We start from the raw sequence: 25,333 nt of genomic DNA, 5'->3' as shown, positions 1-25,333 counted from the left end.
TTTCTTCTGCAGGATGAAAGAGAGATATGGGTGGGTTAGCTTGGGTATACTAAGAACCTGTCTTGGTTAAGTCTGACTTAATGCATTCCAGAGTGTGCTGGCCACCACTTGGGATGAACAAGATTCAGTGTGCTGCATGGCTGCCTGAATCCCCACCCTCCTCTGCCTCACTCCACCTGACTGATTGGTGGCAGTTTTGCCCACTGGACTGCATACAATGCTCTCAGCTCAGGTGTAGGCATTCTCCTAACCCGCACTGCAAGGCTCCCCTGTTAGCTTGAACCATGGGGAAAACTGGTCCAAACCTAAATTATCACATTTCGAGGGGCTGTGTGCACCTCTACTGTGACTTCTGATGGCCAGCTTTTGCAAAGAGATTGTACACGTGCCCAGTTGTCCAATTATTCTGCATTCCCCTAAACTGTTCATTAGTATGCAGTCTGTGCCCGAAGGGTGAAAAGCTCTGGACCATTTGGTGGCAATTTCAGGTCTCTGTTGCTTGAGTGAGCAGATAATCTAGAGGTCCAACTTCAAGCATGTCAGTGTGGCTGTGCCTGAACTGTCTCAGCTGCAGAGGAATGGTCACTTTATACAAGGTTGCCTAATGCGTGGCTACTTCCCTCCCCCTTCCCCAGCACGTGCTGGTGCATTACCATCAACTGCAGTGCAGCCGTTGCACTGCCCCCCAACCCTCACTCTCCCCTCAACTCGCCTCAATCGTGATGTAGCTCTTGCCGCGCCCTCCTCCAACTTGCCTCATCTGCAGTGCAGCCCTTGCCTCTCCAACTCACCTCAACCACAGAGCAGCACTTGCCCCCACAACTCGCCTCATTTGCAGTGCAGCCCTTGCCCACAACCCCAACTTGCCTCAACCGCAGGGCAGCCCTTTCTCTGGCTGCAAACTGTAAGCCAGTCAGGAAAATGCGACTTGCCTGTGCCGTCGCCTGTATGCGCGGTGTGTCAACCGTGAGGTCCAACAGGCGACCCTCGCGTGCACGCTGCGCAACATTACTGTGCATCCACCTCAGATTACCCCACAAAGTTCAGCTCACTAGGTGCCCACCTTATATAGTCTGTTGTGAAACACATCGGCCTGCAATCACGCTGACATTCTCAGATGATCCAATGTGGGGGAATGGTGGTAAGACAATGAATGTCAGTTGTGATAAAAACAAAAAACGGCGGATGCTGGAAATCCAAAACAAAAACAGAATTACCTGGAAAAACTCAGCAGGTCTGGCAGAATCGGCGGAGAAGAAAAGAGTTGACGTTTCGAGTCCTCATGACCCTTCAACAGTTCTGTTGAAGGGTCATGAGGACTCGAAACGTCAACTCTTTTCTTCTCCGCCAATTCTGCCAGACCTGCTGAGTTTTTCCAGGTAATTCTGTTTTTGTTTTGGATTTCCAGCATCCGCAGTTTTTTGTTTTTATCTGTGTTTAATTGACTGCCACTGCTCTTCAAGAAATGCCTACCTTGAAGAAGTTCTGTTCGTCTCTGCGACAAGATCTCCGTACCTCTCTTTTGCCTTGTTCACCTTCATTGCTTTCCATGTCAGTTATGAGTTATGCTTGATGTAGAACAATGGTTGGCAAGTGAAGAGGGAGCATCAATTGGAGCCATGAGTGAGACTGTTGGTTCATTTGTAAGAATATGACATATGAAGATGCTTTCACAATCCTGATCATTTGTATGAGGTCACTGAGTTTTTGGAGGTAGACTGCCAGTATTGGCCGTGACAGCTATTTGCTCCCTAAGACTTTGCAGTGTTTGCCTTGAGTGGTTCCTGGGCAACTGGGGCAAAGAGGACCTCTCTCCTCCCATCAATTCCTACACCAAGGACTCCAGTATTGCATCAAGGAACTTGGGGCATGCGCTCTGGCCTTTTGTGCCATTTCTTTATGCCCAAAAACTCTTTTTAATCCAGTTCCAGCAGCTGCTGCTGCCAAAATGCATTTCTTGCCTAAGTAGTGGGGGCTGGCTTTAAGATGCTCTGACCTTGAATGAACTTGGGCCACCTGCTTAGGTATTCAACCTTAGCTGGTGTTTGTGTTCTGTCTATATTGTCTGAGGCCATGTAAAAGGGAAGATTTGGGTTTTGCTCAGTTATTGATCAGGGGTAATTACCTGGAAAGAGCTTTGTGGATTTTTTTTTTATTCATTCATGGGATGTGGGTTTCGCTGGCTGGGCCAGCATTTATTGCCCATCCCTAGTGTCCCTTGAGGAGGTGATGGTGAGCTGCCTTCTTGGACTGCTGCAGTCCATGTCATGTAGGTACACCCACAGTGCTGTTAGGAAGTTCCAGGATTTTGACAGTGAAGGAATGGCGATATACTTCCAAGTCAGGATGGTGAGTGACTTGGAGAGGAACTTCCAGGTGGTGGTGTTCCCATCTATCTGCTGCCCTTGTCCTTCTAGATGGTAGTGGTTGTGCCTTTGGGAGGTGCTATCAGAGGAGCCTTGGTGAATTCTAGCAGTGTGTCTTGTAAATGGTACACACTGCTGCTACTGTGTGTGGGCGGTGGAGGGAGTGAATGTTTGTGGATGTGGTACCAATCAAGCGGCTTGCTATGTCTTGGGTGATGTCAAGCTTCTTGAGCGTTGTGGGAGCTGCACTCATCCAGGCAAGTGGGCAGTATTCCAACACACTCCTGTGCCTTGTAAATGGTGGATAGGCTTTGGAGAGTCAGAAGGTGGGGTACTCGTCGCACTATTCCTAGCCTCTGACTTGCTCTTGTAGCCGCAGTATTTATATGGCTAATCCAGTTCAGTTTTTGGTCCATGGTAACCCGCCAGGATGTTGATAGTAGGGGGGGTGGTGTTCAGTGATGGTAATGACATTGAACATCAAGGGGTGATGGTTGGATTCTCTCTTGTTGAAGATGGTCATTGCCTGGCACTTGTGTAGTGAGAATGTTACTTGCCACTTGTCAACCCAAGCCTGGATATTGTCCAGGTCTTGCTGCATTTGGACATAGACTGCTTCAGTATCTGAGGAGTTGTGAATGGTGCTGAACATTGTGTCAGCAATTTTTTTGCACTGTTTAACTCTGCTGCTAATGATATACCCTCAACTTCCCACTGACTGCAACTCAAATTGCAGGCATGTGTAGTTGAAACCAAGAGAAGTAGAAACCAAGGCTACCATTGACCAGAAACTGAACTGGACCAGCCATATAAATACTGTGGCTATAAAAGAAGATCTGAGGTTGGGAATTCTTCAGTGAACAACTCACCTCCTGACTCCCCAAAGCCTGTCCACCGCACAAGTCAGGAGTGTGATGGAATACTCTCCACTTGCCTGGATGAGTCCAACTCTAACAACACTCAAGAAGCTCAACAGCATCCAGGACAAATCAGCCTGCTTGATTGACACCCCACCCACCACAGTAAACATTCACTCCCTCCACCACCAAAGCGCATTGACAGCAGTGTGTATGATCTACAAGATGCACTGCAGCAACTCACCAAAGTTCCTTAGACAGCACCTTCCAAGTCCACGACCTCTATCATCTCGAACGTCAAGGGCACAGATGCATGGGAACACCACCACATGCAAGTTCCCCTCCAAGCCACACACCATCCTGACTTGGAACAATATCATCAGACCTTCACTGTTGCTGGGTCAAAATCCTGGAACTCCCTTCCCAACAGCATTGTGGGGGCACCTACACCACATGGAGTGCAGTGGTTCAAGAAGGTGACTCACCAACATCGTCTCTAGGGTAATTAGGGATGAGCAATAAATTCCTGCCTTGCCAGCAATGCCCATATCCCGTGAAAGAATATAAAAAAAGAGAAAGTGCAGAATCTCCTTAGTGAGGTTAAACTGGGGTCTCAAGAGACCTGAGCCAGTCCAAAAGGCAAATAAAAAAAACACAAATATAAAATGCACTTTTGCTGTTTGTTTTAAAGTTAAGTATAAAGTGACAAGCCAGCCAAAAGATGAACAGATTACATCCAGAAATAGCATTAACCCAGTAAGATTGAGAAGGACCATCAGGCTGAGGAAGTGCACATCCAGCAATACTGAGAGAGAACATAAACTGAGCAAAAGAAGGACAGAAATAACTTGCATTTATACATTTATATAATGCATTACCAGGTTTTCTTGACACTCCATAGTGCTTAACAACTAATAGATTACTTTTAAATGATGTCAGTATTGAAGGATAAGCAGAGACTGTACACCTAACATAAGTAGATGACACCAATGTAAAGAGAGAAAAAACACACATTTTAAGGACACCTGAATCACAGTGGAGATCCGTGCCCAAGTTGCCAGTCTTCATGTGTTCAGTTAGACAGCAAATGTGCAGGCTGCTGGATCATGGGTGGTGTCACAGTTCAGCACAATCCTTTCCTCAAATTCTATGTGCACTGACATACACTTACTTTTCAGCAGGCATCACTGAATAGTGATCAGGAGCAGAACTCTAACTAATTTTTCCCTTAACTTCAACTTCTCTGGGTTAGTGAACTGTAATAGTCCCGAGATCAACTAAATGACAGTACATTTTGCAGGTATATGTTGTAAACATAATCAAGGACTTGTGCTCCTTTCAATTATTAAAGTAACCTTGCTTTCAGCTTAAATTGTGAAAAAGCATTTTCCTGCACATTTGATATTGATGTAGTACAAAAAAACCCTACTTTGATACAAGGTGTGCAGTACAATAGTGGCATTCATACTCCGGTCCTTCATTGATGCCAGGACTGATTAAAGATTCCAATTTCCTTTAGAAAGGTAAGATAAATATTTATTTTCACAGTAAAGTTTATGGTATTCTGAAGTGGGACATTTTACTGTTAATTATGAGCAAATCAATTATTCCACATTATAAATGAAACTGTAGATTTGCAGCTGTAGTATCAATAAGGCTTAAGATGAAAACTTGTTTCATGCACTTTTGTACGGAAAATACAGCTCACTTCCATAAGAAGGTATTTCTTATAGAGTAACAGATGGAAAAAAAGTAATGGCACTGGAAACAGTTGCTTAAAAATTGTGCCCTCGATATTAACTCCCCCTCAAAGGTCAGGGTGTGAGTTAAACCCTAAAAAGCAGGGAATGCGTCCCAGCCCACTGACTGCACACCTGTTGCTGCTCTTACAGCAGCTAGTAGTTAGTATCCTCTCATGGAAAGGCGAGGAACTTCATTAACATATTCACACAAGGCGTCAACTGTGCAATTGGGAGCCAAAGTTAAATTTAACCAATGCTGGTCGAGTTCCCAAGGCTTAGGAAATCCAGCAGCTAAAGGGAGGCAGGAGCTGCTAAATCAAGAAGGTGCTTTTTAAAGCAATCATTGTGGGCCAGGAGCAGCAAGGAAGCTCCCACTGGATCCTCAAGGAAACCTTCATTCACACTTCTGCCAATCACTGCTTTTCTCTGATCTTCGCTGTGATCATCAGCCCTCCGAGATATCTGTGCTCCTTTAATTCTGGCCCCCTGTGCATTCCCTATCATAATTGCTCCACCACTGGCAGCTGTGCCTTCAGTTGCCTAGGACCCAAGGTCTGGAATTCCCTCCCTACACCTCACCGTCTTTTTACCTCACTTTCCTCCTTTAAGATACTCTTAAGGCCTGCCTCTTTAATCCAGCTTTTGGGTTATCTGACCTAATATCTCCTTATGTGACTCAGTGTCATACTTCATTTTATAATACTTCTGTGAAGCACCTTGGGACATTTTATTACATTAAATGCACCAAATAAATTGTTGTTATTGGTTCCACTGAAATATGGTTAAGAGTTTAAAATGTGGCTCAAGTTTCAATTTAGTTCTGGGTCAAAGGGTACCATGTGTAATTTAGAATGTGAAGTGAGTCAAAAATAACAACATTGTATTGTTAATTTCAACTCTTTGATAAACTTGTTAAAGTAAACAAGACATATTAAAGACTGGCTGGTTTACAAAGCAATGTAAATACTTGTGCCTCAGTGGCATATAAAGAAAGTGTTTTAATTAGGTATCAATGTAGGGATAACCTACTGAGTGGAAACCATCATTAGATTATCAACACATGTTTATGTGCATTATAACTCACATATGGTATTATTCTAAAAATGTGTGTTTTTAAGGGAAACATTTTACATTTGAAAGTATCTGTTAAAGGATACCATGGCTTTCATAAAATTTGCTTTTCAGCTTATTTACATTTCAAAACATTTCCAAACATTGGACTGGAGTGGAACCTGATGGCTGTATATGTAAAGCCCCTCTGCAGCACAAACACTTGCATATTGAATTTATCAAACATAACATTTGCAATAAAATAAATTATGAAAATGCTCAAAATGCAGAACAGCTCAATCAGCAACTGTCAAGAGAAAAGGCAGGTTATGGGCATTTTAGTTGCAAGCTATTTCAGGATGGTTCTACAGAAGGATTTGCACCCAGAATGACCTAATCTTTCAATCTTTCTTCTTTCTTTACAGGTGCTCAGTGACTTCTGGGGATTTTCAGCATTTTTCTGTATTTCAGATTTCCAGTTTTTATGTTTTGCTTTATTTATAATTGTACTGGTGGCCTTGTGATCAGCTAAACGCATTTGTAGTTCACTTGCAACTGGAGTGAAAGCATTAAATCTTCAATAGTGGAGCTCTAGACAACTCTATTCCAAGTTAAACATAGACAAGATCAATTTAGGAAGAAAAACAATCTTTAACATAGCATGAAAAAGTAAGTTGCAAAAGGAAGGACTTTGTTTTCAGGTCAAGCACACTGTCAAGTCAGCATACTTGGGCCATTACACTTCAGAACAATGGAAAATTATGGATTATGCCCTCAACCAGTCATACATAAGCACAACAGATGAAAACATAGGGGGTTAATTTCCTTGGTGTTTCTCATGTTCTGCGGCTGTATCTTTGGCAGAACTCTAGCAATAACCCCATTTGTGTAATAAACAAAGTTTCTGCCTAGACTACAATGACAGTAAAGGAGAAGGCCCAAGGAAATTCAGCCCCAAAGCACTATACTGATGATTAAAAAATAGAACTTTTTCAATTTCTGTCCAGAGCAGTTTGTAACTATGGATTCTACTGCAAACTGAAAGCTCATTACACAGTTCACCTGCAATAACTGACAACTACCTAATATGTTAACAACTTATTCAACCACACTTCAACACCGGTTGGCACATACAATCCCCAGATAAGTGCCAATGTTGAAGTGTCTGCCTCTTACTTGGATAATGTTTCACTCAAGGATGGAATAAATAATTCATTATCCATTTTACTGACACTGCTGTATGCTGTAAACCACAAATTCAATGTTTAAATTGCACTCCACACAGTATTACCTAATCAGAAGAGCTGCTGATTGAATTGTGCAGTTGATGCATCATATGCCAATAAATAATATTGTGGCTTAATCAGGTTGAAAATTAATCAATGATAACTGATGAAGGGCTATTTGACCTAATTTTTCATCCTGCCAGTAATGTTGAGTATAAAACTCACAAGCAAAGATGTTGGTGGTGGGGGTGTTAAAGTTTGCAGGAATGTCACCTCTGCATTGTGTGTGTATCTTCAGTTATCTATCTGTTGCTTTGTATAATGTTTACATGCTAGCTGTTCTTTTAAACTTGATTCTTTCCATAAAATATAGCTGGTGACACATCAGCATAAATGGCAAAGAGCAGGAAACCAAAAAGAGATGCAATGCTATTAGAACAACAAATATTTGCATTATGTTGCACCTTTAATATGAAAAGCATCTGGAAGAATTTTACAGAGGTGAATCACAGATTCACAGTGCAGAAGAGGCCCAACGAGTCTGCACCGATACGTGAGAAACACCTGACCTACCTACCTAATTCCTTTTACCAGCACTTGGCCCATAGCCTTGAATGTTATGACGTGCCAAGTGCTCATCCAGGTACTTTTTAAAGGATATGAGGCAACCCACCTCCACCACCCTCTCAGGCAATGCATTTCACATTGTCACCACCCTCTGGGTAAAAAAGTTTTCCCTCACATCCCCCCTAAACCTCCTGCCCCTCACCTTGAACTTAAGCCTCATTGTGACTGACCCTTCAACTAAGGGGAACAGTTGCTCCCTATCCACCCTGTTCATGCCCCTCATAATCTTGCACACCTCGATCAGGTCATCCCTCAGTCTTCTCTGCTCCAACGAAAATAACCCAAGTCTATCCATCCTCTCTTCATAACTTAAACGTTTCATCCCAAGCAACTTCCTGGTGAATCTCCTCTGCACCCTCTCCAGTGCAATCACATCCTTCCTATAATGTTGTGACCAGAACTGCACACAGTACTCCAGCTGTGGCCTCACCAAGGTTCCATACAAATCCAACATGACCTCCCTACTTTTGTAATCTATGCCTTGATTGATAAAGGCAAGTGTCCCATATGCCTTTTTCACCACCCCGCTAATGTGCCCCTCCGCCTTCAGAGATCTATGGACACACACGCCAAGGTCCCTTTATTCCTCAGAACTTCCTAGTGCCATGCCATTCATTGAATAGTTCCTTGTCAAATTACTCCTTCCAAAGTATATCACCTCACACTTTTCAAGGTTAAATTCCATCTGCCACTTATCTGCACATTTGACCATCCTGCCTATATCTTCCTGTAGCCCAAGACACTCAACCTCACTGTTAACCACCTGGCCAATCTTTGTGTCATCCACAAACTTACTAATCCTACCCCGCGCATAGCCATCTATGTCATTTATATAAATGACAAATAATAGGGGACCGAACACAGATTCCTGTGGTACGCCACTGGACACTGGCTTCCAGTCACTAAAGCATCCTTCCGTCATCACCCTCTGACTCCTACAACTAAGCTAATTTTGAATCCACCTTGTCAAATTACCCTGTATCCCATGTGCATTTGCCTTCTTTATAAGTCTCTCATGTGGGACCTTGTCAAAGGCTTTGCTGAAATCCATATAAACTACATCAACTGCACTACCCTCATCTACACCCCTAGTCACCGCCTCAAAAAATTCAATCAAATTTTTTAGGCATGACTCCCTCTGACAAAGCCATGCTGACTATCCCTGATCAAACCTTGCCTCTCCAAGTGGAGGTAGATACTCTCCTTCAGAACTTTCTCCAGAAAAGAAAATTGACTCCATTCCAAAGCGAACATTAAAATAGATGACGTAAGGCTTGATCAAAATGTTAAGTTTTAAGAAAGGCCTTAAAGGAGGAGCAGGAGATGGAGAGACAGAGTGATTTATGGAGGTAATTTCACAGCATGAAGCCTATGCAGGTGAAGCGACAAGCCCACTTGGAGAGATAGAAAGAAGGTTGTGTCAAAGGAACAGTTTGACGTTTCAGCACTGAAAGATATTATAAAGGTAGCAAAGGGCAAGGTATTGAGGAATTGAAACATAAAAATAAAATTTCAAATTTGAGGTATTAGGCAATGGAAGCCAACGTAGGTTGGCAAGGACAGAAGTGATAGGCATGTGGAATTTGATGTGGCCTGGAGTTTGGAAAGCAGAATTTTAAATGAGCCAAAATTTATGGAAAGTGGAGGATGGGATGCCACCCATTGGAGAACATTGAAATAGTCACGATTGGAGGTGACAATGAATTGGGCAAGATTAGGCCTGAGGTAAGCGATGCTAATGGAGGTGGAAGTACAGAAAACCAAAGGAATATAGCATATTCTAATGCCAGGATGTATAAAGCTAGACTAAATAAAAGGCTGTATATCACCCGTGTATATTATCATATAAATAACTGGAAAAATGAGAGTGTACAACTTCCAAATAATTCACCGGTACTTCTTCCAGTTTCTTGTTCAGTTCAATTCTTCATACATAAAGATTAATGATTGTAATATCAATATCACATGATAATCAAGAAGTAATTTGTAGCTGGTTATCAATGAAATTTTATATTGGATTAAATGCAAGTCAAGTACAATAATTTTGTGGTTATAAAAGTTATCACATTAGAAATAAATAAATTATGTCAGTTTGTCTAATTTCTTATTTTGCTGTACTGTATATTACTGTATAGTAAGTGCTTAAAACAGAATTCAGTGGCTTACCTATATCTGGGTCTGTTGCTTCAACTTTTGCCAGCAAAACCTTTATTGCTGTGTTCTCATATACAGACTTCGTATAATGACTGGAGGAAAATACAGGGGGATTGTCATTCACATCCTCCAATAACAGAACTATTCCTGACTGGCAGAAACGCCCGCCTCCATCTGATGCCCTGGCAATCAAATTATATACTTGAGTTTCCTCATGGTCTAAAGCTGATAATGTTTTCAGTTCACCTATAAGATAACCACAACAAATAGGAAGTTTACAAAAATATTAGTTCATAATTGCCTAGAAAATAATCTAACAAACAAAAGCTAATGAGTTACAAATAGCACCCACTCGTGGTGGTGTTAAAATTAACAGAATCATTCTAAGGAAGGGAAAATGATTCTAACTTTGATGGGAGCAAAATAAAAACCCATGCGTAGAGCATTATGATATAAGCTGTTAATGTAAACATAATGAAACAGTTTGTAGATATTTCATGCTTGTGTACAATAACTAACAATCACAAGTTAGAACACATACTGAAGTGAAAGTCTTTAAATATAGGGACGATATCCTCTGTGCACAACACATAAATGGTGTGCTATTTGCTACTTCATCTTCAAGAAGCTGGTTTCCCACGTTTCATGATCTAACTATGTAATGTACACTAGCATACTTAAATTGATATGTGGGGCATGCTCATGCATAATGATTATACAGATCTTTTAATTAGGTTCCCACCCTCTTCTGCAACTATTTTTTCCCCTGACCTTTAATGCACCACAATGTGCCCTCTGGTTTCCAGTTTTATTTTTAAAAGTCCTGGGTCAGTTCCCCCGCAACCCCCCCCTCCCCCACTTCCTGGTGGGTTCTGAGGCAGGGATTTGGGCAGTGGGGGGCATGAAATTGCAAGAACGGGATTTCCTCCGGCTTCCCGCCCGCCCGACCTGGTAGCATTTTGGTGCTGGGGCTGGCAGGGCCTCAAGAGAGAAGCCCACCCCTGCCCCAATTAAGGCCCTTAAATAGCCACTTATGTGCCTTTTCCTGCCCCGTCTCAATTTTTATGAGGGCGGGCAGATGACAGCTCTGGGGGTGGGTGGGGGGGTAGTGAAAATAAAGTAAGGTCAATCTCGGGGGTGGGAGTGGCGGAGGGGAGGTGGGTGCGGGAGCTTCCATCAGAAGCCCCCTTCTGACTGGGGTCGCCTCCCTTATGCCCAGTGTCCTCCGGACCACCCTCTCCAACTCCCCAATCAATCCCTCGAGACCCCGATTGCCCTTTCTGCAACCTCCCAGGCCTTCCTCACCCTCTCTGCCCTGGGACCCCTGGCGGGGGAGACAATGGCATGGTGATATAGTTGCTGGACTAGTAATCAAGAGACCCAGGATAATGCTCTGGAGACCTGGGTTCAAATCCTGCCACGACAGATGGTGAAATTTGAATTCAATAAAAACATGGAATTAAAATTAGAATGAAACCATTGCTGATTGTCGTAAAAACCCATCTGATTCACTAATATCCTTTAGGGAAGGAAATCTGCTGTCCTCACCTGGTTGAGCCTATATGTGATTTCAGACCCACACCAATGTGGTTGACTCTTGAATGCCCTCTAAACAAGGGCAATTAGGGATGGGCAATAAATGCTGGCTTAGCCAGTGATGCCCAGATCCCATGAATGAATAATATAAAAAAAAAAAACCTGTCCTCTGGTTCCTGGGATTTAGTGCCAGGCAGCTCCTGGCAGTGCCACTTCTGGCCACTGCAGCACTGTGCCTGTTGGCCAGCAGCTCTCCAAGGCGGAACTTCCTCCTGAGTGAGGGGCAGAAGTCTTGCCGTATGCCAATCAATGCTCATTGGAGCCTAACATGGCATCAGGGCTGCTGGAGTCGCCGACCCTTCAGATGGTGGGGAGTAAGCCCCACCATCCTTAAAATTCAGGCCCTAGTGTTATTTCTCTTCTGTGCATCTGTGAATATTGAGTAAGGCTTTGTGGGGCAATTTCGTATATCCAAAAGCTGGCTGATTGCAAAATGTGAGCAGTTGACAACTATGATAATTCTGTAAAATAATAGAACACTCCAGTGCTGTAGTAAGTACATATCCTAGTGTAAAGCTAAGCCATGCAGTCTCAATCTTGATCTCTGATCTGGTGTGAATTCACAGAGAACAAAAGCTTTCCTGGTCAGCACACCTCAGTCACTGGGGGAGTTCCCACATGCATTGCTCAAGTTGAATTTTAACATAGCACACCTCCATCATGTTACGATGAACTTCATCCTTTTTATTTTTTACACCAATCTATAAATCTGAAAAAAATTCATATTGAGTTTACAGAAACATTTACCACTTTCTGGTTCCAGGAAAAATTTATCTGAGCCAGCTCCATGCAAAGAATACCGTATTTCTGCATTAGACCCAATGTCAGCATCATGAGCACCAATCCTTAGAATAACTTTGTTTGGTGTAATGTCTTCCACAATTGTCTCAGTGTGGGTGACCTGCAGGTATTTAACAGCAACACAGTGTCTCAGATGTAGCTCATTCTTCAATAAGCTAAACAGTTTAGACATTAGAACTCTAAATAAGGATTACTCATGATTCAGAAAGTGATAAAGGACCAGATGAGACTTACCTGATCACATATAGGACTGTTGTCATTCGCATCGAGCACTCGAACTTCAACTACTGCTCTTGATACAAAAAGCCCATCGGTGGCTGTGATATTCAGTAGATAAATATCCTGTTCCTCACGATCTAGTGGTCTCTTTACATAGACTTTCCAATCATTTTGCACCAAGCCAAGGGCAAACTTTCCTTTAGGATTTCCTCCTAAACACATGTACAGAAAACATAACTGTCAAACACAGTAGAAACTATTTCAGTGTTAAAAATATTATCTGAAAAATCTTACTAATCCAGTAACATAGTCGGATAAGGTTTAGTTTATCAATGAAACTTCAAGCATTAGAACATTACATGGGGTTAAAGAGTTATAGTATTGATTCATACTTTCATCAGTGGCATACAAAGGCTCATTCAATAATACTCAGATCAGATACAAACCAGTTAAGTGCCAAGTTGAATTCCAGTTACACAATAATGGGCTAGATTTAATGCTTTGCTGCCGACTGGTCTGAAGATAGAGTAGAGGGAGGGTTGTTAAATCCAATGAACCAGCAGTGGGGTGGCGTTGGGCAGCTCACCTGGCAGCGGGCAATTACTGTCTACTTAAGGGCTTCATCCTGCCACTGCCAGGATTTAATTGGCGGCTGGGCCCATGCCAAGCGCCGAGCCCAGCAGGTTTCCCTGTGTGGGTTGGTGGTGGGATGGGGAGATCTCTCCTTGACAGGTTCCCTGCGCCCCACAATGAGCCCTGCCCCTGCCAAGATTATCACCCCCCACCACCACCCCCGCCCCCTCTCCCCCTCTTGGTCTCTCAACCCAGGTTCCTTTGCCCTCTTCACTGGAGTCTGCTTGTTTGGCACCTGACGAAACCCTCAACCACACCTAAATGATCCAGTGCCGTACGCCTGGAGTACTTGAGAGCTGCTGGCCTCTGATTGGCTGGCATCTCTCTGAGGCAGGACTTGCTGATGCAGAAGGTGAAAGTCCTGCCTTTGGCCTATGGCAGTGGCTGTGGGGCATTCAGTCTTCCCATCAGCAGGATCCTTTCAGACTTTTTAGTTGCAGGGTGGAGGGAATCCAATATAATTCAGTCCACTATGTCTAAAAAAACTTCAGAGAACATATCCTAATGTGCCTCAGGGAAAATAACTGCAAATAATTGCCATGCTGAGAGCCAGATAACATTTCTTGCACCCAAGTTAAATGAATGCCACTTTTCAGAGAAATACATCTTTCTTTTTTGTATCAACTGCTTGGCTTCTTTTCTCTAGGGATCCAATGATGCATTTGGAAATTGCCATATGGAGAACTCAAATCCTGCAACTTCATAGTATCGAGACAAAGCATCAACCTACCTCAAAGTCTTAAACACTAGCATGAATGTTAATATGAGTTTCAGTGGCCGCTGAGTCAGTAGCACTCTTGTTTCTGAACCAGATGATTGTGGATTCAAGTTTCACTCCAGGACTTGAGCATGTAAATCAAGGATGGCACTCTAGTGTGGTACTGAGGAAGTGCCATACTGCAGGAAGTGCTGCCTTTTGGATGAGAGACCCCATCTGCCCTCTCAGGTGGACTTAAATAATTTCATAACATAATTTGGAAGAAGAGCAGGGAATTGAGCCCTGGCCAATATTTATCCCACAGTGAGCATCCCATAAATGGATTATCTGGTCATTATTGCATTGTTGTTTGCTGTGCAAACATAGTTCACTGTGTTGCCTTCAATACAACAGTCACTAGACTTCACAAACTAATTATCGGCAGAAAAACACTTTGAGATGGCCGGTGACCATGAAAGGCGCTATACAAATTGAAGTCTTTCTTTCTTTTTTAACACTTCCAGTCCCACATCAGCCAACGTTGCAGCATCTCAGAATCAGATTAAAAAGAAACTAAAGCCTAATCATATATTTACTGCCCCCACAATAAAATGTTCATTGGCTTAAACAAAAAATGGTATACGAATGTAAATCCTTAAAATACAAGTTATGTGCCATTTTATATTGCGTGTTTATATGTGCACAGAACTAGATTAAGGCTGGCTAAATCATATAAATTTAAAGTCGTATCTGAGGCCCGGATTTTCACTCTTGGGTGGGTGTGCAGTGTTGGATCATATCCCAGCATTGCCCCCATCACCTTGGGAAAAGCAGCTCTGAGGTTGGGATGTTTATTCTGGGGGTAGCATGCGGAGGCTGCCTGTTGCGGAGGCAGCCTGGGCGGAAGGCCTGCATCGGTGCACTGGCACTGTGTGAAAAATTGAATAAAAATCGAAACCAAAAACATCCCTCTAGCCCTCACCCCTCACACCCCCTCAACTCCCACACACTCTGCATACTCCATCCGTGCCTAAACATGCTCTCTCATGCTCCACCTATCCCCTATGGCCCCTCATAAACTCCATGCCAACTTATGCCCCTCTACCCACATCCCATGGACCCCTACACCCTCCATGCCAACCTAAGCCCCTGTACCAACCTCCAAGGCCCCTCTTACCCACTATGCCATGTTATGTCCCTCTACTCATCACCCAGAGCCTTTCATATCCAATATGCCACCCTATGCCCCTCAACCCATGCCCACAGCTACTCATACCCCTTATGTCAACCCTTTGCTATTCTACCCACTGCCATGGCCTCTCATACCCACTGTACCAACCCATGCCACCAACTCATCCTCATGGCCCTTTACAACTCTGCTGCCAACTTGATGTCAGCTCATGCCAACCCATACCCTCCAATCGCTAACCTTTGCCCATATCCCCTCCATGCCAACTCACCTAGTACCACCATAAGCAAACCCCAGGGGCCATTAAGAGCTAAAATAAGGTAATGAGTCTTCTGATTATGTCAGTATTTAAAAAAGCTGATTAGTAAACAATCAATATATTGAAATTCCTTCAACTAATCTCTTGTGAAAACAAACATTTCACTTAAGAGCTTAATCTCCAATGAAAACAAACATCTCTAATCTATAACCACTTGGAGCTGTCAGTCAAACTGCACAGTTAACACTGTGAAAATATTGGGTTGTAAAAGAAGCATGAATCCTATAATGACGACACTTAGGCTTAGGTCAACAGAATGAAATAGCCAGCACTGACTTTTTGTTTTAACTCCACCTTGACAGCTTTGACAGCTTGACAATTCTTTGACATCATGGCAGTTCTTCGACAGTTCCAATGGGTTTATGCACATATGCACATTCATTTCAACATTTTAAACAATCCCAAAGGGCACATGACCTGTTCTAAAGGTGCTCCGAGATCATATCTAAAGTTACCTTACCTCTCCAAAAGGTTATCCTGGCTATCCAAATGTATCCATAAGATTTTGACCTGCTCCTATCAGGTCTAATCTGCATACTTTGGCTTTTAGGCACCTACCTGACCAAAATCACATGAGTGGAGGCAATTGCTGATTTATATGAGCGCCTGCCTCCATGAACTACAGATGTGCAATTTAGAATTCAGCCCCATTCCACTCCTCCCCATCTCCCCACAAAAATGATGGAGGGTAAGTTCGGGGTGGGACATCCGAGTTCAGGGCTCTGCCAGAATTTTTCACACATTTGTGTGTGAGGAAATTCAAGCCTGAGTGCACAATGGTTGCAAACTATAACACAAATGTAGCAGCAGCTATATTAATGATGGTCATGCATAACTTGATTACTCAAGAATATTGTAGTACAAAGGCCCAGATTTTCACTCCCAAGTTGGTTGCACAGAGAGAGAATTTTCAGCTCTGCAAACCCAACCTTTAAAATGGCCACCTGCTGATGGGATTTGTGTTCCAGTGGCATGGGCTGGGTTGGAAGTTGCAGAGGCTGCCAGGTGCGGAGACAGTTGGGCAGAAGGCTGTGTTCCAGCACTTTTTTCAAAGATTAAAACAGAAATCAGCCCTCCCGCCTTCACCCCTCACTCCTCCTCAATGCCTCACACACTCCCCATGCCCCATCCATGCTAACTTATGCCACATCATGCACTCCCATCCACCCACCCACCCACCATGGCCTCCAATACCCCTATGTCAACCCATGCCTCTCTACTAACCCTGCATGGTTCCTGATACCCTCTGTGCCAACCTATAACCCTCTGCCCACCCTCATGGCCCTTCACACTCTCTATGCCCCCGACCTCCCCACAGCCCTTTATAGCTCCAATGCCAACTTAGTGCCAACCCATGCACCCCACCCACCACTCTTTACCCTTACATCCACCATGCCAACTCACCTAGTGTCCCTTGACAATTCCTTGACACCTTGATAGTTCTTTGACAGTATCTTGATAGCTTTGACAGTTTTAAAGTGTTTATGTACTTTTTATGCACAATCATGTTTATATTTAACAATCCCAAAGAGTGTCTTACCTCTTCCAAAAGTGCCCTGGGGCCATATCCAAAGGGGTACCTTACTGCTCTAAAGGGGCACCCTCGCTATCCAAATGGACCCATCAAGTTCAGACCTCCTCTCACCTGGTCTAATCTGCACACTTTGGGTTTCACCCACCTGGCCTGCCAAAATTCCACTTCAGTGGGGGTAGCTGGTGATTTAAATGGCCATCTGCCTCCATAAACTGCACATGCGTGAACCCCAGCCTAACTCCACTCCTGCTCTCCACAAAAATAGGAAATGCCGTATTCAGATTGGGACTTAGAACTTCACCATTTCTCGGATTTTCACCATGATGGAGAGCTTCTCCATCGTAGTGAAAATCTGGGTCAAAGTTTGAATGAAAACAATGTTACACGTGGAATCATAGGGTAGACTTTTCCCTGGCTGGTGGAGGTAGAGTGCTCAGTGCAGGAATATTGTGGAAAATGATGTTGAGTCAGGATTTTGACATGCTCTCCCACCCTCTTTCAGCTTTCCCAGGGTGGTTTGGGTGTACAGCAGGAAGTCCAGTAGCTGAGGTGGGAAACCATTACGGCAGCAATAAGGAGCAAACTCGTACACAGATTTCCTCTTTCCCAACAGTGCAGGAGTTCCACACTGTGTCTATAACCTGACAAGTTGGAGGAGATGAGTGTACAGCAGGAAGAACTTCTTAAGCCAAATTACTGAGCTGTGAAGGTTTGATCAGTCACCACGAAGAGTTTCAGACATGGCCAGACAAAACGTTACCGTTGAAAGCACTCCTCTCAAGTCATATTGCTGCTTGACAGGTGATTGTCAACTGCCTGAAAGGCACTTCACTTCTCACTTCCCTGCAGGTAGCCTTCAGAGCTGCATGGAAGCAGCTTATACAGCCCCACCATCCACCTCCACTGAGGCAGACCAGGAGGACGCTCACCACAGCCAATTGCTCCAACAGCAAAAGAAGCAACATCGGTAGCTGCACCAGCTACCTTTGCCTCAGCCACTTGCACCTCTACAAGGCAGAGGAGATGCACACTGAGAGCCAGTTGGAAGGTGGCAAGACCCCTCAATGCAGGGATAATAAACAAAGGATCAGCATGTGAGAGTACCAGTGCTGAGGAGGTTCAGGCTGTCATGGCAGTTGGCTGCTGACAGCTGTATCTGCATGGAACAAGCACTCCCTCGTAATGGAGGTGGGCATGCGATACCAGTGGCCAACAAGGTGCCTATCATTGGCAGTCCTGTCACTGGAGGCCTATCCTTGTTGCTTCTTCCACCTCACATTTCTGACTCTGTCCAAGTTTTATGCCCTATTTTCCAGCAGGGAAGGAAAGCAGGGAGGTGTGAGTGCTGATAATAGATTGTGTGCAGAGGAGGGAAGGACATGGGCATTGAGAGGACAATAGACTGAGGGGAAATATGAATGCTGGCTGCTCAGTTAGGGATGTCACAAACTTGCAGACAGATGAAAGAGTGGAGCTGCAAGGCATGTTATTCTGAGGTGTGTTGTGTAGGAGAATCCTGGGAAAGACAGAGCATGGAGAATCTGAGGGGCTACAGTGAGGTGAGCTCTCCCAAGGGCGGGAAGAAGTCATCAACCTCTCCAACCAAGCAGGCCAACAATGTCAGCAGCAGGAGTCTGCTCCCTCCCTCATGCACCAAGAAGGCCTCAGGATGGGTGAGGGCATGGAGGTTGGCACCTGAAAGTGTTATGCCATTCACCTATCCTGAGGTATTCTTGGTGCATGAGGGAGGGAACAGACTCCTGCTGCTGACGTTGTTGGCCACTTTCCTGCATGCCTGCTTGGTTGGAGAGCTTGACTTCTTCATCCCATCCATGGGAGAGCTCTCACTGCAGCCCCTCAGATTCTGCAATAGGGTCTCCAGGTAAGAGACAGAGACCAGTTGTGGAGTGGGAAGACAGGGTCTGCTCTCCATTCCTGTGGGTCCTACAGCCTGAAAAATCCAAGTTTTTTTTTTTCTGAAACATGCCATGATCCCTTTAAACAAAAATACTCCCTCTGACTGAAGAGTTGCATTATCCTCCCTACTATCCCTAATTGGTCAGGCAGCCAGGAGGTGGGTTCTTTATTGATTTGATCTGGCAAAGAGCAACCAAAAGGTGCGCTACTCAGGAGTAAAAACAGAAAGTGCCGGAAATACTCAGCAGGTCTGGCAGCATCTGTGGAGAGAGAAACGAGTTAACGTTTTGAGTCAAATATGACTTTTCTTCAGAGTTGAAGAAGGTAGAAATGTACTGTTGGAAGTGGGGAGGTGGGGGTGGGGGAAGGACAGAAGGGAAGGTGGGTGATAGGGTAGATGGCGGGAGAGATTAAGTGACAAAGATGTCATGGAACAAAAGTCAAAGGGAGTGGTAATGGTTATAGCAAAGATACAAAACATTCAGGTTAGCACATGGCAAAAAAAAAACCCAGAATCGAAATGGGGGACAGAGTTCATAGCCTGAAACTGTTGAACACAATGTTGAATCTAGGAGGCTGTAAAGTGCCTAATTGGAAGATGAGGTGTTCCTCAAGCTTGCATTGAGCTTCACTGGTACACTGCAGCATGCCACAAGCAGAAATGTGAGCAAGTGAGCAAGGTGGTGAACTAAAAAGGCAAGCAACCAGCAGCTTTGGATCATGCTTGCAGACCGAGCAGAGATGTTCTGCAATGTGGTTACCCAATCTGCATTTGGTCTCCTCAGTGTAGGTGAAATGACATTGTGAGCAGTGAATATGGAATACTAAAGAATTGAAAGAAGTACAAGTAAATTATTGCTTCACCTGGGAGGAGTGTTTGGAGCTTTGGACAGTGAGGAGAGGGAACATAAAAGGGCAGGTGGTACATCTCCTGCGATTGCATTGCAAAGTGCCATGACAAGGGGACAATGTGTTAGGCCAGATTATGGAGTGGATGAGGATGTCACGGAGGGAACGATCCCCTCAAAATGCTGACAGGGGAGAGGAGAGGAAGATGTGTTTGGTGGTGGCATACTGCTGGAGGTGGTGGAAATAGCGGAGGATGATCCTTTGCGCTTCACCAGCTTTCACATTCAAAGTGAGGACAAAGAGAACCTTACTGTGGTTTTGGGAGAGAGAGGAAGGGGTGAGAGCAGAAGTGCATCAGGCAAATGAACATACAAAATAGGGGGAGAAGTAGGCCACTCGAGCCTGCTCTGTCATTCAAAAGGATCAATAACCCCAACTCCATATTCCTAAACTCAAATCAAACACAGTTGAGGACCCTGTCAACCACAGTTGCAGGGGGAATCCTTGACTGAGGAAACAGGAAGACAGATCAGAAGCACTGGTGTGAGAAGTTGCATCATCATAACAGAGGCGACAGAGTTCTTCAGTTCTAAAGAAGTCATATTCAACACAAAATGTCAACTCAGTTTCTCTCACCACAGGTGCTGCCAGACCTGCTGAGTATTTACAGCACTTTCCTTTTTAAGATTTCCAGCATCTGCAGTATTTTGCTTTTATTTTAGCTGCTAATTGGGAGATCAGTTTTGTGACCCAAAAATGGCCTCAACATTGCTCTGAGACTAAGGTAGTAAGATTCTAATGACTAAACAAATTTATTCAATGAGTGATTGAACAATACAGGCCAAGAATGTCTCAGGTTCAACTCTGCACTGTGCTGATCTTGGCCTGGATGTTAGTATATACACTATAATTATCCTCAGCAGCCCATGTTAGGGAATGAAAAATTGGGCAGAGGTTCCACTTCAGAACTCTGGAAACTTGCAGGTTTGGACGTGCATAAGAACAACCTTAGGCTTGGCTGTTTATGCCCTCTTGGTAAAATAGTATATTAACACATATCACCAAGGATCGTATAAAATAATGGTCACTTGTGCAAGGTACTAGAGAGCAATCAGCATCCATCAAAGCATAACCCAGAACTGAGCCAATTATGTGAATGGAAATAAAAATTGGAACAAGCTTCTGATTCTCTATTGCCCTTTTTTAAAAATCATACAAGTCAAATTGCCCCCAATAACTCTGGATGAGTAGGAGGATCATGAAAAATAACAAATAACACATCTAAAAGGGGAAAAAGTACTTTTAAAGGTACAGCTAATTTTTACTGAATGGATATAAATCGCTACAGTGGCATAACAATGTTACCTGCTCAGTGTTCACACACGAGCTTAAAAAAAAGTGTAGCTGCCATAAAATATTTATCTTGCATTGGATAAAACATCAAAATATACTGTAGTGACAGTAGCAAAATTGCGGAGCACCATTTATCGGCATGATCTGTGTTGTTCATTCTCAAGAACTCAAGAAGTTACATTATGTAACCCTTAAAAGTAGACTTTCATGGAGTAGCTCAGAGGGGTATTTTGGCAACATTTATCATTCCAAAGGATTGCTGAGGAAAAGAGATGGAATAGAACAATTTTTCATCATTATGAAACTGTGACATTGAAAATCCCAATGTTACTTCTCTGCATCATTAAATCAGTTAGACAGAAATTAGCTCAAAAGGCCACTTTCTTATCCACTCCAGGGAGGAGCCTAAAACCAATTTTCCACTTGGGAAGTTCCATGAATTGCAGAAAATTTGGCAGAGGGCTGCCTGGGATTTGTGTGTGGGGGTGAAATCCAGGAAAATCCAAGAAATCCAGGAAAAATGAGTTGGGAAGCCCATTCCAACCCTTTGACTACCACATTTCACTCAGCACATTAGGCTGTGTGTGTGAGCAGCCCCTTTCGGAGACGCAGGTTGTCACTGTCAATATGCTAATTGCTCAATTGGAGTGATGTCAACAAGGATTTTGCTGTCTAACTTTGGCACCACGGATTTCCTGAGCTTCCTGGAACATGCCACTGTAAGCAAGGCAAGAAGACAACAACAATTGAGAAGGCTGAAGCCACGAAAGGAAAATGTGCCAATAAATGCTCAGTATTCGCAGCTACTTTCAGCTGCTTGAATGAAAGGGTTTAATCACATTACATGTGCTGACAGGTTACTTTACACACTTTGGAATTTCAGTTGTCTGACCTCGCTTTGGAGCTACAATTTATCAGATCAGCCTGATTAATGCTTATGTTGAGTTATTACAGACTTCAGATGAGGACCAAGATGACCATCAGCAACAACACATGCATAAAGTAATAGCCTGCTCCTCAAAGATCCGCAGCATCACAAGAGAGAAGGAATGAGCAGGTTATAGGAGGCCATGGCCAGTATACAGATCTTGCAGGATATGTTTCTTCAACATGTCATAATGTCAGTGTCTGAGGAGGCTCAGGTTGTCATGTTAGGTGGTGGTATACATTCACAGCCTGCTTGACCAAGATCAGCTAGCCTCACCTGGAGACCCATACTTTACCAGTAGCCACCAAAGTCACCACTTTCCTCTGGATCCTTCCAGGACCTTGTGTGAAACATATACAGGGTCTTGCAGTTAGTGGCCCACAAATGCGCAAGACTGATAGGCTGTTTGCTGGAGCTGGCAATTATGTGTCTGCAAAGATGCCAGTCAGAATGAGTGGGTGCTCGTGTTTGTGGTTCTGGCAGGCTTCTTACAGGTGCACAGGGTGTCATCGACAACATACATTTGGCAATTGAGGCACCCGTAGATCACCCAGGAGTGTTCATCAAACACAAGAGCTTCCGTTGCATCAATCTGCATCTGGTGTTTAACCACAACATATCTGCCTTGGTGAGCATGGCCTGTTGTGATTGGGGTCCACTTTTAGCATGATGCTTTTTAAACTAAAGCAAAAAATTGTGAAAACACAGAACTGAACACAACACGCACTTAAAATTTTGCGATATTTTGCGCTGGATGCACTGGTAATGGAAAATTGCATTGAGAAAACTAGTGCCATTGAGTCAAAATTCCAGGCCATGCTTTCTTACAAAAAATCCTGCTTTTTATTGATGAGGAAATATGCTTATTTGTACTTACCAGATTAGACTTAATTTTACCTTTAAATAAAATCAGTTGGTGGTTAGACACTTATTATCAACCTAATAACATGCTGTCAAATGATTTCAAATGCAACTCATTTCCAACTACCACTGTGCAGACGATGAGCAGAGGGCAGGAATTTTTTCACTGATTATACAAGAGAGCCTGAATACGAATCTGCTTATTTTATTTATACATTATATAGTGTTGGCGACAAGCACAATCCTAGTTGCCCTGAGAATAAGGTGGTGGGCTGCCTTCTTGAACCACTGCAGTTATTATTTGGAGTGATTTGCCACTTCCTATTGCTGTGGGACTAGAACCACATATAGGTCAGACCAGGTAAAGATGGTAGATTCCCTTCTCTAAACAACATTAGTGAACAAGTTGGGTTTTCATGATAACCCAATAGCTTATTAATCATAAAGGCAAAATACTGCGGATGCCAGAAATCTGAAACGAAAACAAAAAATGCTGGAAAAACTCAGTAGATCTGACAGCCTCTGTGGAAAGAGGGACAGAGTTAACATTTCAAGTCTGTATGACTCTTCTTCAGATCTCTCTCTCCACAGATGCTGTCAGACTTGCTGAGCTTATTATTCATGTATATTGATAATAGTTTATTCTTCAACATAGTTTTTCCAGACTGATTCACATTCTCTGGTTTCTTAGTTCACATTCCTGGATTATCAGTGCAGTAACATAGCCACTATTCCACTGTACTCCATATTTGCTCCCTCAAAATTAATTTAAACTAGTATTGTTGTGACTTTGGAATAAAAACTTAAGAAAGGACAATTAAGTCACACCCTGCTTTTGATAAAGTCCCACCCACCTAAGAGGTTAGTGCGCAAAATTAAAGCATATGGGATTGGGAGTAATATATTTGCATGGATTGAGAATTGGTTAGCAGACAGGAAACGGAAAGTAGGTGGTGACTACTAGGGTACCACAGGATTCAGTGTTTGGGCCCCAGCTATTCACAATATATATCAATGATTTGGATGAGGGAGCCAAATGGAATGTTTCTAAGTTTGCTGATGGCACAAAACTAGGTGGGAACGTAAGTGGTGGGGAGAACGTAAAAAGGCTGCAAGGCGATTGAGACAAGTTGTGTGAATGGGCAAATACATGGTGGATGCAGTATAATGTGGATAAGAGTGAAGTTATCCACTTTGGTAGGAAAAACAGAATGGCAGAGTATTATTTAAATGGTGATAGATTGGGAAATGTTGATGTACAAAGGGGCCTGGGTGTTCTTGTACACCAATCACTGGAAGCAAGCATGCAGGTGCAGCAAGCAGTCAGGAAAGCAAATTGTATGTTGGCCTTCAATGCAAGCGGATTTGAGTACAAGAGCAAGGATGTCTTACTGTAGCTGTACAGGGCCTTGGTGAGACTACACCTGGGATATTGTGTACAGTTTTAGTCTCCTTATGTAGGGAAGGATATATTTGCTATAGAGGGGGTGCAGCGAAGGTTCACCAGATTGATTCCTGGGATGACACGATTGTTATATGAGGAGAGATTAGGCCGACTACGCCTGTATTCTCTGGAGTTTAGAAGAATGAGAGGAGATCTCATTGAAATGTACAACATTCTGACAGGACTGGACAGACTGGATGCAGGGAGGATGTTTCCCCTGGCTGGGGGGGTCTAGAACAAGGGTCATAGTCTCAAGATACAGAGTATGCCATTTAGGACTGAGATGAGGAGAAACATTCTTCACTCAGAGGGTAGTAAACCTGTGGAATTCTCTACCACAGAAGGCTGAGAAGGCCAAGTCACTAAAGGTATTTAAGAAGGAAATAGATAGATTTCTGGACACTAACAGAGTTAAGGGATATGGGGAAAGGACAGGAGTATGGTGTTGAGATAAAGAATCAGCTATGATCATTTTGATGGTAGAGCAGGCTTGAAGGACCGAAGTGCCTACTCATGTTTCTATTTTCTATGTTTCTATTTTTCAATGAGAGCATGTCAAGATGTTGTAAAGAACTGCTTGAAACATCTAAACTCTTACCCCGCTTACAATCAACCATTTATCCTTTGTGAAAGATTCAAAATCTGAAACCTCTTCACATGTAGAAGAGCTGAACAAGGGCATACTGTAGTTAAAATTGCTTTTCAAATGAAAAAGCAATCTCATTGAACACTTATGCTGAGCTTGGAAAACCAAGTGATAACAAAGTACAGTGAAGATAGGCGAGTGTTGTGCAAGCTGAACAACTCTTTTTAGTTTTGATGTTATCTCACAAGCTAATGAATGTTCACTAAACACAATGGCATGTGGCGCTATCTACAATTTAGGGATATACAATAGAACTACTTATGTTATAATGATTCAGGAGAATGAGTAAATTAAACTTTTAAATTCAGGAAAATGTCATTGGAAA

The 25,333-nt window shown here is 43.4% G+C and overlaps 1 protein-coding gene across 1 annotated transcript in view; it reads right to left on the bottom strand.

The window, feature by feature from the left end:
- The window catches only part of LOC121283992 (protocadherin Fat 3-like), a 619,931-nt gene that overhangs the window by 117,079 nt on the left and 477,519 nt on the right, over nucleotides 1–25,333 (bottom strand). Inside the window, exons 12-14 of the mRNA XM_041198874.1 lie at nucleotides 12,654–12,850; nucleotides 12,366–12,519; nucleotides 10,035–10,268 (exon numbers count right to left, since the gene is read on the bottom strand). Of these exons, the coding sequence (XP_041054808.1) occupies nucleotides 10,035–10,268; nucleotides 12,366–12,519; nucleotides 12,654–12,850 (585 nt within the window). The remainder of the gene's footprint in view (nucleotides 1–10,034; nucleotides 10,269–12,365; nucleotides 12,520–12,653; nucleotides 12,851–25,333) is intronic.

This window comes from Carcharodon carcharias, chromosome 11, assembly GCF_017639515.1.
Source record: "Carcharodon carcharias isolate sCarCar2 chromosome 11, sCarCar2.pri, whole genome shotgun sequence".
Classification (NCBI taxonomy): Eukaryota; Metazoa; Chordata; class Chondrichthyes; order Lamniformes; family Lamnidae; genus Carcharodon; species Carcharodon carcharias.
The sequence above is the reverse complement of the archived record's forward strand: the minus strand, read 5'-3'. Positions and strand labels throughout refer to the sequence as shown.